This window comes from Mobula hypostoma, chromosome 11 (genome assembly GCF_963921235.1).
Source record: "Mobula hypostoma chromosome 11, sMobHyp1.1, whole genome shotgun sequence".
Taxonomy (NCBI): domain Eukaryota; kingdom Metazoa; phylum Chordata; class Chondrichthyes; order Myliobatiformes; family Myliobatidae; genus Mobula; species Mobula hypostoma.
This window is the reverse complement of record NC_086107.1, coordinates 83924551-83940253: the sequence shown is the minus strand read 5'-3', so window position 1 is coordinate 83940253 and position 15703 is coordinate 83924551. Positions and strand designations below refer to the sequence as shown.

Below are 15703 nucleotides of genomic sequence, written 5' to 3'. Positions count from 1 at the left end.
AGTGCCCTACAGCCAAACACTGCCCTCCAGCCAAACACTGCCCTACAGCCATACACTGCCCTACAGCCATACACTGCCCTACAGCCATACACTGCCCTACACTATATTCCATCTGCCACTTCTTTGCCCATTTTCTAAATCTATCCAAGACTTTCTGCAGACTCTCTGCTTCCTCAACACTACCTGCCCCTGCACCTCTCTTCGTATCATATCCTTACTCAGCCATAAAGCCATCAATTCCATCATCAAAATCATTAGTGTAAGAAGTAGTGGACTTAACACCAGTCCCTGCGGAACACCACCAGTCACTGGTAGCCAACCTGAAAAAGCTTGTTTTGTCCCCAGTCTCTGCCTCCTGCCAGTCAGTCTATGCATAACAGAACTCTTCCTGTAATACCATGAGCTCTTAACTTGTTAAGCAGCTTCATATGCGGCATCTTGTCAAAGGCCTTCTGAAAATCAAAGTACACAACATTCACCAATTCTCCTTTGTCTATCCATCCTGTTATTTCCTCAAGGAATTTCAACAGATTTGTCAGGCAAAACCTCCCTTTAAGGAAACCATGCAACACACATAGAAGTTGCTGGTGAACGCAGCAGGCCAGGCAGCATCTCTAGGAAGAGGTACAGTCGACGTTTCAGGCCGAGACCCTTTGTCAGGACTAACTGAAAGAAGAGCTAGTAAGAGATTTGAAAGTTGGAGGGGGAGGGGGAAATCGGAAATGATAGGAGAAGACAGGAGGGGGAGGGATGGAGCCGAGAGCTGGACAGGTGATTGGCAAAAGGGATATGAGAGGATCATGGGACAGGAGGTCCGGGAAGAAAGACGGGGGCGGGGGAACCAGAGGATGGGCAAGGGGTATATTCAGAGGGACAGAGGGAGAAAAAGGGGAGAGAGAGAAAAAGAATGTGTGTATATAAATAAATACTGGATGGGATACGAGGGGGAGGTGGGGAATTAACAGAAGTTTGAGAAGTCAATGTTCATGCCATCAGGTTGGAGGATACCCAGACGAAATATAAGGTGTTGTTCCTCCAACCTGAGTGTGGCTTCATCTTGACAGTAGAAGAGGCCGTGGATAGACATGTCAGAATGGGAATGGGACGTGGAGTTAAAATGTGTGGCCACCGGGAGATCCTGCTTTCTCTGGCGGACAGAGCGTAGGTGTTCAGCGAAACGATATCCCAGACTGCGTCGGGTCTCTCCAATATATAGAAGGCTACATCGGGAGCACCGGACACAGTATATCACCCCAGCCGACTCACAGGTGAAGTGTCGCCTCACCTGGAAGGACTGTCTAGGGCCCTGAATGGTGGTAAGGGAGGAAGTGTAAGGGCATATGTAGCACTTGTTCCGCTTACAAGGATAAGTGCCAGGAGGGAGATCGGTGGGGAGGGATGGGGGGGACGAATGGACAAGGGAGTCGCGTAGGGAGCGATCCCTGCAGAAAGCGGGGGGGGGAGGGGAGGGAAAGATGTGCTTAGTGATGGGATCCCATTGGAGGTGGCGGAAGTTACAGAGAATTATATGTTGGACCCGGAGGCTAGTGGGGTGGTAGGTGAGGACCATGGGAACCCTATTCCTAGTGGGGTGGTGGGAGGATGGAGTGAGAGCAGATGTACGTGAAATGGGGGAGATGCGTTTGAGAGCAGAGTTGATGGTGGAGGAAGGGAAGCTCCTTTCTTTAAAAAAAGGAGGACATCTCCCTCATCCTGGAATGAAAAGCCTCATCCTGAGAGCAGATGCGGCGGAGACGGAGGAATTGCGAGAAGGGGATGGCGTTTTTGCAAGAGACAGGGTGAGAAGAGGAATAGTCCAGATAGCTGTGAGAGTCAGTAGGCTTATAGCAGACATCAGTAGATAAGCTGTCTCCAGAGATAGAGACAGAAAGATCTAGAAAGGGGAGGGAGGTGTCGGAAATGGACCAGGTAAACTTGAGGGCAGGGTGAAAGTTGGAGGCAAAGTTAATGAAGTCAGTGAGTTCTGCATGCGTGCAGGAAGCAGTGCCAATGCAGTCGTCGATGTAGCGAAGAAAAAGTGGGGGACAGATACCAGAATAGGTTTGGAGCATAGATTGTTCCACAAAGCCAACAAAAAGGCAGGCATAGCTAGGACCCATACAGGTGCCCATGGCTACAGAATTAGTCCTTACTCTTAATAATTTCTCCTTTGGCTCCTTCCACTTCCTCCAAACTAAAGGTGTAGCTATGGGCACCCGTATAGGTCCTAGCTATGCCTGCCCTTTTGTTGGCTTTGTGGAACAATCTATGTTCCAAACCTATTCTGGTATCTGTCCCCCACTTTTCCTTCGCTACATCGACGACTGCATTGGCACTGCTTCCTGCACGCATGCTGGCCTTCTATATATTGGCGAGACTCGGCGCAGACTGGGAGATCATTTTGCTGAACACCTACGCTCTGTCCACCAGAGAAAGCAGGATCTCCCAGTGGCCACACATTTTAATTCCACGTCCCATTCCCTCCCATTCTGATATGTCTATCCATGGCCTCCTCTACTGTAAAGTTGAAGCCACACTCAGGTTGGAGGAACAACACCTTATATTCTGTCTGGGTAGCCTCCAACCTGATGGCATGAACATTGACTTCTCTAACTTCTGCTAATGCCCCACCTCCCTCTTGTACCCCATCCGTTATTTATTTTTATACACACATTCTTTTTCTCCCTCTGTCCCTCTGACTATACCCCTTGCCCATCCTCTGGGCTTTCCCCCCTCCCCCTTTTTCTCCCTCGGCCTCCTGTCCCATGATCCTCTCATATCCCTTTTGCCAATCACCTGTCCAGATCTTGGCTCCATCCCTCCCCCTCCTGTCTTCTCCTATCATTTCGGATCTCCCCCTCCCCCTCCCACTTTCAAATCTCTTACTCACTCTTCCTTCAGTTAATCCTGACGAAGGGTCTCAGCCCGAAACATCGACTGTACCTCTTCCTATAGAGATGCTGCCTGGCCTACTGCGTTCACCAGCAACTTTTATGTGTGTTGCTTGAAATTCCAGCATCTGCAGAGTTCCTCGTGTTTGTGTTTAAGGAAACCATGCTGACTTCGGCCTATTTTGTCACGTGTTTCCAAGTACCCGGAAACCTCACCCTTCAATATTCAACTTTTTAAACATCGTGCCAAACACGGACACCAGGATGGCTGACGTATTATTCCGTGAGATGCTAGCAGCAATACCGGGAGGTCCAGGTCTCCTAGCCCAGTCTGCTGAATCAGGAGATGCAGATAACACCCTACCACTTTAACCTGGTTTCTACCTCTTTCCCTCGCCTCCCCTCCCCTCCCCTCCCCTCATCCCTGCACACCCCAGGGGGAGATGATTGATCGTATCGAGTACAATGTGGACCACTCGGTGGATTACGTAGAGCGTGCCGTTTCGGACACAAAAAAAGCTGTAAAGTACCAGAGCAAAGCTCGCAGGGTAGGTTCTGACTTCACTCTACAACAACTGCACCTCTGGAAATGTGTCAACAGGTGGTGGTGGGGGGATAATCACTCTGTGTCTGACTCCGGGAGTGTGTGATGGGACTGTGTGTGAGGAGCTTCACTCTGTGTCTGACCCTGGGAGTGTGTGATGGGACGGTGTGGAGGGAACTTCACTCTGTGTCTGACCCCGGGAGTGTATGATGGGACTGTGTGTGAGGAGCTTCACTCTGTGTCTGACCCCGGGAGTGTGTGATGGGACGGTGTGGAGGGAGATTCACTCTGTGTCTGACCCCGGGAGTGTGTGATGGGACGGTGTGGTGGGAGATTCACTCTGTGTCTGACTTCGGGAGTGTGTGATGGGACGGTGTGGAGGGAGATTCACTCTGTATCTGACCCCGGGAGTGTGTGATGGGACGGTGTGGAGGGAGATTCACTCTGTGTCTGACCCTGGGAGTGTGTGATGGGACAGTGTTGGGGGAGCATCACTCTGTGTCTGACCCCGGGAGTGTGTGATGGGACAGTGTGGAGGGAGCTTCACTCTGTGTCTGACCCCGGGAGTGTGTGATGGGACGGTGTGGAGGGAGATTCACTCTGTGTCTGACCCCGGGAGTGTGTGACGGGACGGTGTGGAGGGAGATTCACTCTGTGTCTGACCCCGGGAGTGTGTGACGGGACAGTGTGGAGGGAGCTTCAACCTGTGTCTGACCCCAGTCGTGCGTGATGGGATGGTGTGGAGGGGACATGGGGATGGGACGGTGTGGAGGGATCTTCACCCTGTGTCTGACCCCGGGAGTGTGTGATGAGACGGTTTGGAGAGAGATTCATTCTGTCTGACCCTGGGAGTGTGTGATGAGAGGAGTCACTCAGTGTCTAACTTGCCGTCTCTCTCTCCTCCCTTGCTCCCTCTCTCCCCTCACTCTTTTCACCCTCTCACCATCCTCCCCCTTGCTCTCCCACTCATCCTCACTCCTGTTTTCCAACCACCGTCCTTCCCTCCTATCCTCTCCTCACTCCTCTCTCTCACCATCCCCCTCGCTCATCCACGCCCCCTTCATCATCACCCTCTTCTCTCAAACCATTCTCTCCCACTCCCTTCCCTTCCATCTCACCCCTTCCACTCTCCCCATCCCTTCTCCCTCCTTCCACACCCCCTGTCTGCCTCCCCCTCCCCCGTCTCTCCCCCTGCAGAAGAAGATTATGATCATTATCTGCTGTGTGGTCCTGGCAGTCGTCATCGCCTCCACCTTCGGAGGGATCTTCGGTTGATGGAGCCTCGGTTGGGGGGGGGGTGCTTGACCGGGGGTTGGGGACAGACCGGTAGCTGGGCTAACCCCACCCCTTGCCCCCACCCCTCGGGGGAGGGGAACGTTGCTGTTGTCGTGTTCCTGCCGTGCAATTTGCGTGTTTGGGGCAGTCACCTGTGTCCTTCTGTGCTTCACCCCAGAGGCAGGGGTGAGGGGGGAAAAGAGGGAGTGGGGATCAGGGAAAGAAGGGGGGCAGCAGAGAAGCTCTCAAAACTTCCCCATCGTCCCCTCATTCCACCCCCTCTACTACTTCCCCCCACCGTGCCCCCCTCACCTGCTCCTTTGCTCCCCTTGCCTCTCACTCCCTTCACCCCCTGACATGCCCCCTCACTCCCCTTACCCCCTCACTCCCCTTACCCCCTCACCTCCTCTCTCACTCCCCTTGCCCCTTCTCTCCCCTTACCCCCTCACCTGCCCCCTCACTCCCCTTACCCTCTCACCTGCCCCCTTGCTCCCCTTACCCCCTCACCTGCCCCTAACTCCCTTTTCCCCCTCACTCCCCTTGCCCCCTCACCTGCCCCTTGCTCCCCTTACCCCCTCACCTTCCCCTAGTCCCCTCACTCCCCTTACCCCCCACCTGCCCCCTCAACATCCTTCTTCCCTCCTTCACTGTGGTAGGCCTGGGGAAAGAGAAAAGAGGGAGGAGAGGAGGGAATGAGGGGGAGAGGAGGGAAAGAGGGGGAGAGGAGGGAATGAGGGGAGGGGGAGAAGGGAAGGGGAGAATTAGAGAGGGGAGAAAGAGAGGGGAGAGGAGGAAAGGGGAGAATTAGAGAGGAGGAGAGATGGAGAGAGAGAGGGGAGAGGGAGCAGTGAGGGTACAGAGAAAGAGGGTGAAGAAGGGCGAGAGGAGAGGAGGAGGAAGAGTGAGGGAGGAGAGGGAAGGGCAAAGAGCACAATCAGGAGAAATGGGAGGGGGTGTGATGAGGAAAGAGGCAGAGTCTGTAGTGGGTGTGTTGAGGAAGGAGGGAGGGAATGTTAACAGTGGGGTGGGGAGTTCGAGGAGGGAGATGTGGAGACAATGGGGGGGGGTCAGGATTGGATACTGAGTGAATGCCTCCTCCCTGTCAGACCCGTGAACAAACCCCCGGGTACAAGAGGTAACTCCCCCCCCCCACTCTGTCTGCCTCAGCACCTCCTCCCTGCCTGCTGTACTGCCTTTCAAGGGTTGGGGTGCAGCTTCTCAGAGGGGAGGGGAACCAGAGGCGGCGAGTTCTCCTGTTCTCTGGAAAGGTACAGATAGGCCCTCGTCTAAGTGTTTCAGTGTTTTATTTTGTTAAAGGGTGTGGGGGGTGGTGGAGGGGAGGCGGGTGGTTCCACCTTCCACCCCCACCCCGGCGAACCCAGCACTGTGGAATGAACGTTGATGGTTTCTGTTTCTCAGTCGTGCAGAATAATTTTAAAACATTTGTTTAATGCTCCTGGTGTGTGAGGTCCCTTTCAGGGTGAGGGTGAGGATGCCCGGTATAGAGGGAAACCAGGAACCCAGAGATCCTGAGCAGCACACACAAAATGCTGGAGGAACTCAGCAGGTCAGGCAGCATCTACGGAGATGAATAAACAATCGACGTTTTGGGGCCGAGACCCTTCTGATATATTGGTTCTGTGCGGGCGCCCGGCCCCACCCTCTTCACTGGCCCTCCAGCTTTCAATCGGCGTGTTCATGGAGTAGTCCCCATCTACACTTGTTGACGTATAGTTGTTTTTTTTTAATAAGAAAAGGCACATGTTTATGGGATCAATAATGTATTTATATATTTTACAGTAACCGTTACATGTAAGGCTGTTCACCCTACCCGTTAGATCAACGTGACTGCGCGCCAGCGGACTCGGTGTCCCAAGGGCGACAGAGAGAGAGAGAGAGAGACCACCGTCCTGCGACCCTTTGCAAAGCACAAGAGACCGTTCAGCCTCTCGAGGGCGTCCTCTCCTTCAGCAGGATCTCTGAGGCAGAACCACCCGCTCTTTCTCGGCCCCTGCTGCCTGCTCCGGTTAACAAAACTTCCCCCAGACACAGCGCGAAGGACCCGCCGACAGAGGAGAAGCCAAATTCCCTCCCGTGGGTGGCAGAGTTTCTGGATTTCACTCCCGAAACCCCGAGCTCTGTGGTGTTTAGAATATTACAGCATAGAAACAGGCCCTTCGGTCCATCTGGTCCGAATCTGCCTATTGTCCAGGATTCCTTAAACGGTCGGAATCGTTTCTCTAGGCATGTTGTTTTCCGACCAGTGAGATCCTGGTCATCCATCTGGAGGTTCTTGGGGAGTGTGTGTGTGTGTGTCTGTGTGAGTGTGTGTGTATGTGTCTGGGTGTCTCTGTGTCTGTAAGTCTGTGTGTCTGTGTGTGTCTGTGTCTAGGAGTCTCAGCGTGCGTGCGAGTGTGTGTGTGTGTGTGTGTGTGCGCGCGCGCGTCTCCTGTGTCTAAGTGTCTATGTGTGTGAGTCTGTGTGTCTGTGTCTGTATGTGTGCGTGTGTATGTGTGGCTCTGTGTGTGTCTGTCTGTGTGGCTCTGTGTCTGTGTGAGAGAGTCGGTGTCTCTGTGTAGGTATGTGTGCGCGAGTATCCGTGTCTATGTGTGATAGTCGATGTGTGTGTGTGTGTGTGTGTGTGTGTGTGTGTGTCCACGCGTGTCCATGTTTGGACGAGTGTACACGCGTGTACGTCTGTATATATGTGTGCGCGTACATCAAATGTGATCACTGTGTGTACTTGAGTGTCGTGTGTACCCGTGTTTTGAATTTACCGTGTCCCGAGACCTCTTGCCGCCAACTCTCTCATTTCCCGATGACAGCACAGAAATATATAATCCGTCCTAATCTGCCTCCTCCTCCCAAATTCTCTGAACAGTGGGACTCGTTAATCTCCGGGTCTGAGCCCCAGGAGGAGAGAGAATTCCGAAGCCTCCACAGCCTGTGTGTGTGTGGGGGGGGGGGGGGGAGATGTTCCCCACTTCGGGCCGGAACGGCAGCCCTTTATTCTGAGCCCGAGACTTGGACACCCGGTGAGAAACCAGCTGAACTCGGGTGAATGGAATGCGGGTTCCTCTGAAATGTGGGTGCGCAGACCCAGTTCATTCTCAGGAGTTCTTCCCCGTGGGTTCGAACCTTGAGATCCTCTTTTTCGAAGACCTGCCGGGGCCGAGTCAAGGCGAAAACCGACGGACATTTGAATTAACATTGGTAGTGAGCGGAAGGGAGGCCAAGAATGGATTGCAGGAACGGACTGAGGGGCTGAGTGGTGTCCCACACCCCCTCCCTCTCCGTCCCTTCCTGCCCTGGAACGAAGCTGGGTGACAGATCCTTGAGAGGGTGACAGCGCGCCAGAGGCCGTTCGGTCCCACCAATCTTTGTTTGCTCTTGCTCAGCAGACCAAAGAGCACAACAGAGGGAGAGAAAGACGTTAAGGAAAAAAACCTCTCCCCAACCCCCGTCCACCATCCCGCTCTCCCTGAGGACCGGGCTCAGGCTGACGGTGGCAGCGAAGCCGCAATCACCAAGAGGGATGATTTCCCCCGCGTCTGGGTGTTGCCCGCAGTTGCGACATCCTGCCGCTAGGTGGGAGCGTTGCCCGCGAATCCCAGCACTTGCTGGCGCTTGTCCCGGCTACCTGGCCAGGAGAGTGGCAATGTCCGGTGGTGACCCGATCCTCTCCCCGCTATCTGCCGCCAGGAGAGGGTATCTATCCTAACCAACACTAACATTAACCCCCATCCTACCCACAGCCAGTTTTAATTGTGTATATAATGTAAATACAGAGCATGTTGAGTTTTAAATCTGTAACTGCGTGACAGTGCCGTACTGTAAGTGTTTGACCAGGTAACAGTGGCTGTCTCTGATTCAATATTCACACAATGACACTATGCACAAGGTCTTTTTTAATGTGTCAAATACAGAAACTAAATCTCCAGTGCACATCAAGATGTCGTTTCTCTTTATAAGCCTGTACGACGGTTCACGTTATAAAGGTTCAGAAGTTCCGCCCCTCCCGCGGCGCTTCTCCCGCACCTCTTCATTCCCCTCGCCGCCAGTCTCCTGCGCCTCCCCCTATCGATACCGTGCCGACAGTACGGGGCGGGCGGAGGGCTGGAGTGGGGCTGTGAGGTGTGAGTTCGTACCACGGAACCTCGGTATGCTTTGGACCAGGTCCTCGCTGTTCTTAATCGCATCCCGAAGGCTCATCCTCCAGGAGAGGGAGAGATTCCCGCAGTCATTGGGAATATTGGCTTTCTTCAAGGAGGCTTTGAACTCGGCCTTGTACTTTTTGCACGGTCTCCCCTGGTAATACCTTCCGGGGGGGGGGCGAACTGGGAATGATGCCCCTGTTTTGGGAGTGTCCACGGAGCTGCTTGGGTGTAATTGGACCTGACTCCGGGACGGGCGGCCTAGAGGAGGATACCTGGCCCCTCAAATCCATCCTAGCACTCGATAATGTCAGAGCTCATGTGTCCGACATCGCTCTCGTCCCATTCATTTCATTCGAATACGTCTCTCCCAGTGACGCAGCCTCGGCCACCGTCCGAGGCGGGGAATTCGCCACACTACCTTCTCCAGCCGATGTCTGCCAAAGAGATGGCCACAGACTTCAGGAAGGTGGGAGTGGGGGTGAGGGTCGGTGCACATGCTCCTGTCTACATCACCGACGCTGAGAGCCAGAGGGTTCAAAGTTCCAGAACATCGACAACAGCCAGTCCCGGTCCGACCCCACAGAACGCTCACCAACGAAAGCCTCCACGGAATCAGAACCGTGTTTACATAGGAACACCAGAAATAGGAGGGGGAGTCGGCCATCTGGCCCGTCGAGCCTGCTCCGCCATTCAATAAAATCGTGGCTGATCTGGCTATGGACTTATCGCCACCTACCTGACTTTTCCCCATAACCTTTAATTCCCCCACCATACAAAAATCTATCCAATCTTGTCTTAAATGTATTTACTGAAATAACCTCCACTGCTTCATTGGGCAGAGAATTCCACAGATTCACCACTCCCCGGGAAAAGTCGTTCCTCCTCATCTCCATCCTAAATCTACTCCCCCGAATCTTGAGGCTATGTCCCCTAATTCTAATCTTACCTACCAGTGGAAATAACTTTTCTGCCTCTATCTTGTCTATCCCTTTCATAATTTTATATGTTTCTATAAGATCTCCACTCATTCTTCTGAATTCCAGCGAGTAGAGTCCCAAACGACTCAATCTCTCCTCATAGTCTAAACCCCTCATCTCTAGAATCAGCCTGGTGAGCCTCCTCTGAGTCAAAGCCAGTATAACATTCTTCGAGTAATGAGACCAGAACTGCCCGCAGTACTCCAGGTGCGGCCTCACCAATACCCTGTACAGTTTCAGCATAACCTCCCTGCTCTTCAATTCAATCCCTCTAGCAATGAGGGCCAACATCCCATTTGCCTTCTTGATAGCCTGCTGCACCTGCAAACCAACCTTTTGTGATTCATACACAAGCACTCCCAAGTCCCTCTGCACAGTAGCATGCTGCAATTTTTTACCTTTTAAATACTAATCTGATCTTCCATTTTTCATTCCAAAGTGGATAACCTCACATCTATCAACATTGTACTCCATCTGTCAGACCCTTGCCCACTCACTTAACCTATCTATATCTCTCCGCGGACTCTCCATATTTACTGCACAATTTGCTTTCCCACAATTTAGTGTCATCAGCAAACTTAGATACACTACACTTGGGACGAGTGTATCTACCCTCTTCCAGATCATTAATGTATATCGTGAACAGTTGTGGGCCCAACACCGACCCCTCCAACATACCACTCACCACTGATTGCCAACCAGAGTAACACCCACGTATCTCAACTCTGCTTTCTATTAGTTAACCAATCCTCTATCCATGCCAAACTCTATGCATCCTTATCTTATGGATAAGTCTTTTATGTGGTGCCTTATCGAACACCTTCTGGAAATCCAATAACGTCCATCTGTTCCCCTCTATCCACTGCGCTCGTTATATCCTCTAGGACCTCCAGTAAGTTTGTCAAACAGGACCTGCCTTTGCTGAATCCACGCTGTGTCTGCCTGATGGATCCATTTCTTTCCAGATCCTTGCTATTTCTGTAATAACTTCAAGCGTTTTCCCAACTACAGATGTTAAATTAACTGGCCTACAGTCACTTGGGTTTTGCCCACATCCTTTTCTGAACAGTGGTGTGACATTCGCCGTCTTCCAACCCGCCGGGACCTGCCCAGAGTCCATCGAATATTGGTAAATCATCACCAAAGCCCCCACTATAACCTCTGCCATTTCTTTCAGTTCCCTGGGATGCATTCCATCAGGACCAGGAGACTTGTCTATCTTCAGGCCCACAAGTTCGCTCTCAGCTCTATCTCTTCAGTGATAGCACCGGTATATGTCGGCAGCGATACCTTACAGTACATAATAATAAAACTTAATTACTATTAATTTATATATAAAGTTGAGTTAAATAAGCAGTGCAGAAAGAGGGAAGCCGGCAGCGAGATGGTTTTCATAGGTTCGTTCAGAGACCGGGTGAGAGGCTGGAAGAAGCTGTTTCTAAGTATTGCGTGAGTGCCTCGTCCCTGGTGCCAGCAATGAGAAGAGGGGCTGTACTAGGTTACTGGTTTCCTTAACGATGGGCGCCGCCTTTTGAAGATGTTCCGGATGTTGGGGGGCGAGGTGGCGGGGTAGCTAGTGCTGATGATGTAGACGACTGGGTTTGCAACTTTCTGCAGCTTATTTCGATCCTGGGCCCCTCCGCGCCGGTGATGCAGCAAAGGTAGAACGCTCTCCATAACACATTTGTGGAAATTTGCAGTCTCCTGTGACATATCAAACCTTTTCAAACTTAATGAACTCTAGCCGCCGTCGTGCCTTTTTTTTGTAGCTGCATCGATATGTTGGGTCCAGGACAGATCCTCAGAGATGTAGACCCTCAGGAACTTGAAATTGCTCACACTTCCCACTTCTGATCCTGATTTTTACTGATGCACCATAGGAAACATTCTGTCTGAAGGTATCACGCTTTGGTACCGTAACTGCTCCGCCAATGATCGCAAGGAAGTGTAGAGCTGTGCAAGTGTCACGTCCCGTGATTCTGTCCACAGTGATCCCCCTGAGAGAGGGTCTGAGAGACACCGGTCAGTGTACAGATCTCCCCCTGGGAGAGAGGGTCTGAAAGAACCGGTCAGTGTACAGATCTCCCCTGGGAGAGAGGGTCTGAGAGAAACTGGTCAGTGTACAGATCTCCCCCTGGGAGAGAGGGTCTGAGAGACACGGGTCAATGTACAGTTCTACCGTTGACAGAGACATACTGAGAGACATCGGTCAGTGTACCAGGCATCACGTCCAGTGATTCCGTCCACAGTGATCCCCCTCGGAGAGAGGGTCTGAGAGACACCGGTCAGTGTACAGATCTCCCCCTGGGAGAGAGGGTCTGAAAGAACCGGTCAGTGTACAGGTCTCCCCTGGGAGAGAGGGTCTGAGAGAAACTGGTCAGTGTACAGATCTCCCCCTGGGAGAGAGGGTCTGAGAGACACCGGTCAGTGTACAGATCTCCCCCTGAGAGAGAGGGACTGAGAGACACTGGTCAGTGTACAGATGTCCCCCTGAGAGAGACAGACTGAGAGACACCGGTCAGTTTACAGAATTCCCCCTTAGAGAGAGAGATTGAGAGACACCGGTCAGTGTACAGATCTCCCCCTGAGAGAGAGGGACTGAGAGACACTGGTCAGTCTACAGATCTCCCTCTGAGAGAGATGGACTGAGAGACACCGGTCAGTGTACTGGCGTCCCGTCCAGTGACCCTGTCCACAGATCTCCCCCTGCGAGAGAGGGTCTCAGAGACACCGGTCAGTGTACAGTCCTCCCCCTGGGAGAGAGGGTCTGATAGACACTGGTCAGAGTACCGTGCGTCCCCTCCAGTGATTCTGTCCACAGTAATCCACCTGCAAGAGAGGGACTGAGAGACACTGGTCAGTGTACAGATCTCCCCCTGTGGGAGTTGGTCTGAGAGACAACGGTCAGTGTACCGGCGTGCCGTCCACTGATTCTGTCCACAGTGATCCCCCTGGAAGAGAGAGACTGAGAGACATCAGTCAGTGTACCGGGCGTCCGGTCCAGTGACTCTGTCCACAGAGTTCCCCCTGGGAGAGAGGGTCTGAGAGACACAGGTCAGTGTACACATCTCCCCCTGAAAGAGAGGGTCTGAGAGACACCGGTCAATGTACAGTTCTATTGCTGAGATAGACATACTGAGAGACACGGGTCAGTGTACAGATCTCCTCCTGAAAGAGACAGACTGAGAGACACCAGAGAGTGTACAGATCTCCCCCTGAGAGAGAGGAACTGAGAGACACCGGTCAGTGTACAGATCTCCCCCTGAGAGAGACGAACTGAGAGACACTGGTCAGTGTACAGATCTCCGCGTGAGAGAGAGGAACTGAGAGACACCGGTCAGTGTACAGATCTCCCCCTGAGAGAGATTAACTGAGAGACACTGGTCAGTGTACAGATCTCCTCCCGAGAGAGAGGAACTGAGAGACACCAGTCAGTGTACAGATCTCCCCCTGAGAGAGACAGACTTAGAAACAATGGTCAGTGTAGAGATCTCCCCCCGGGAGAGCGGGACTAAGAGAGACCTGTCAGTGTACTGGGTGTCACGTCCAGTTATTCTGTCCAAGCTGATCCCCCCGCGAGAGAGGGTCTGAGGGACACCGGTCAGTGTACAGATCTCCCCCTGAGAGAGATAGACTAAGGGGCACCAGTCAGTGTACTGGGCGTCCCGTCCAGCGATTCTGTCCACAGTGATCACCCTGCGAGAGAGGGTCTGAGAGACACCGGTCAGTGTATCGTCCTCCACCTGAGAGAGAGGGACAGAGAGACACCGGTCAGTGTACTGTGCGTCCCGTCCAGTGATACTGTCCACAGGGATACCCCTGGGAGAGAGGGTCTGAGAGATTCCGGTCAGTGTACAGATCTCCGCCTGAGAGAGAGGAACTGAGAAATACCGGTCAGTGTACAGATCTCCCCCTGAGAGAGACGAACTGAGAGACACTGGTCAGTGTACAGATCTCCCCCTGAGAGAGACAGACTTAGAGACATTGGTCAGTGTACAGATCTCCCCCTGGGAGAGCGGGAATAAGAGAGACCGGTCCAGTCAGTGTACTGGGCGTCCCGTCCAGTGATTCTGTCAACACTGATCCCCGTGCGAGAGAGTGTCTGAGGGACACCGGTCAGTGTACAGATCTCCCCCTGAGAGAGAGCAACTGAGAGACACCGGTCAGTGTACAGTTCTCCCCCTGAGAGAGAGGGACTGAGACACACCGGTCAGTGTACTGGGCATCCCGTCCAGTCATAGTGTCCACAGAGATCCCCCTGGGAGTGAGCGTCTGAGAGACACCGGTCAGTGTACAGATCTCACCCTGAGAGAGAGGAACTGAGAGACACCGGTCAGTGAAGATCTCTTCCTGAGAGAGAGGAACTGAGAAACACCGGTCAGTGTACACATCTCCCCCTGAGAGAGACAGACTAAGAAACACCGTTCAGTGTACAGATCTCCCGCTGTGAGAGAGGGAGTGAGAAACACCAATCAGTGTACTTGGCTTCCCGTCCAGAGATTCTATCCACAGTGATCTCCCTGAGAGAGAGGGTGTGAGAGACACCGGTCCGTGTATCGTCCTCCACCTGAGAAAGAGGGACAGAGAGACAGCGGTCAGTGTACTGTGCGTCCCGTCCAGTGATACTGTCCACAGTGATCCCCCTGGGAGAGAGGGTCTGAGAGACACCGGTCAGTGTACCGTCCTCCACCTGAGAGAGAGGGACAGAGCAACACCGATCAGTGTACAGATCTCCCCCTGTGAGAGAGGGAGTGAGAGACACCAGTCAGTGTACTTGGCTTTCCGTCCAGTGATTCTGTCCACAGTGATCTCCCTGAGAGAGAGGGTGTGAGGGACACCGGTCCGTGTATCGTCCTCCACCTGAGAGAGAGGGACAGACAGACAGCGGTCAGTGTACTGTGCGTCCCGTCCAGTGATACTGTCCACAGTGATCCCCCTGGGAGAGAGGGTCTGAGAGATTCCGGTCAGTGTACAGACCTCCCCCTGAGAGAGACAGACTGAAAGACTCCGGTCAGTGTACAGATCTCCCCATGAGAGAGAGGAACTGAGAGACACTGGTCAGTGTGCAGATCTCCGCCTGAGAGAGAGGAACTGAGAGACACCGGTCAGTGTACAGATCTCCCCCTGAGAGAGTGGAACTGAGAGACACCGGTCAGTGTACAGATCTCCCCATGAGAGAGAGGGACTGAGACACACTGGTCAGTATACTGGGCGTCCCGTCCAGTGATAAGTGTCCACAGAGATCCCCCTGAGAGTGAGGATCTGAAAGACACTGGTCAGTGTACAGATCTCACCCTGAGAGAGAGGGTCTGAGGGACACAGGTCAGTGTACAGATCTCCCACTGAGAGAGAGGGACTGAGAGACACAGGTCAGTGTACAGATCTCCGCCTGAGAGAGAGAAACTGAGAGACACCGGTCAGTGTACAGATCTCCGCCTGAGAGAGAGGAACTGAGAGACAATGGTCAGTGTACAGATCTCCCCCTGAGAGAGTGGAACTGAGAGACACCGGTCAGTGTACAGATCTCCCCCTGAGAGAGACAGACTTAGAGACACTGGTCAGTATACAGATCTCCCCCTGGGAGAGCGGGAATAGGAGAGACCGGTCCTGTCAGTGTACTCAGCGTCCCATCCAGTGATTCTGTCCACAGTGATCCCCCTGTGAGAGAGGGTATGAGGGACACCGGTCTGTGTACCGGGCGTCCCGTCCAATGATTCCTTCCACAGTGATCCCCCTGGAAGAGAGGGTCTGAGAGACACCGGTCAGTGTACAGATCTCGCCCTGAGAGACACAGACTGAGAGACACCGGTCAGTGTACAGTTCTCCCCCTGAGAGAGAGGGACTGAGACACACCGGTCA

At 53.1% G+C, this 15703-nt stretch overlaps 1 protein-coding gene across 1 annotated transcript in view; it reads left to right on the top strand.

The window, feature by feature from the left end:
- stx1b (syntaxin 1B) overlaps positions 1-5464 on the top strand; it is a 118947-nt gene extending 113483 nt beyond the window's left edge. Inside the window, exons 9-10 of the mRNA XM_063062393.1 lie at positions 3329-3439; positions 4633-5464. Of these exons, the coding sequence (XP_062918463.1) occupies positions 3329-3439; positions 4633-4710 (189 nt within the window). The 3' untranslated portion in view covers positions 4711-5464. The remainder of the gene's footprint in view (positions 1-3328; positions 3440-4632) is intronic.
- The last annotated feature ends 10239 nt before the right edge of the window (positions 5465-15703 follow it).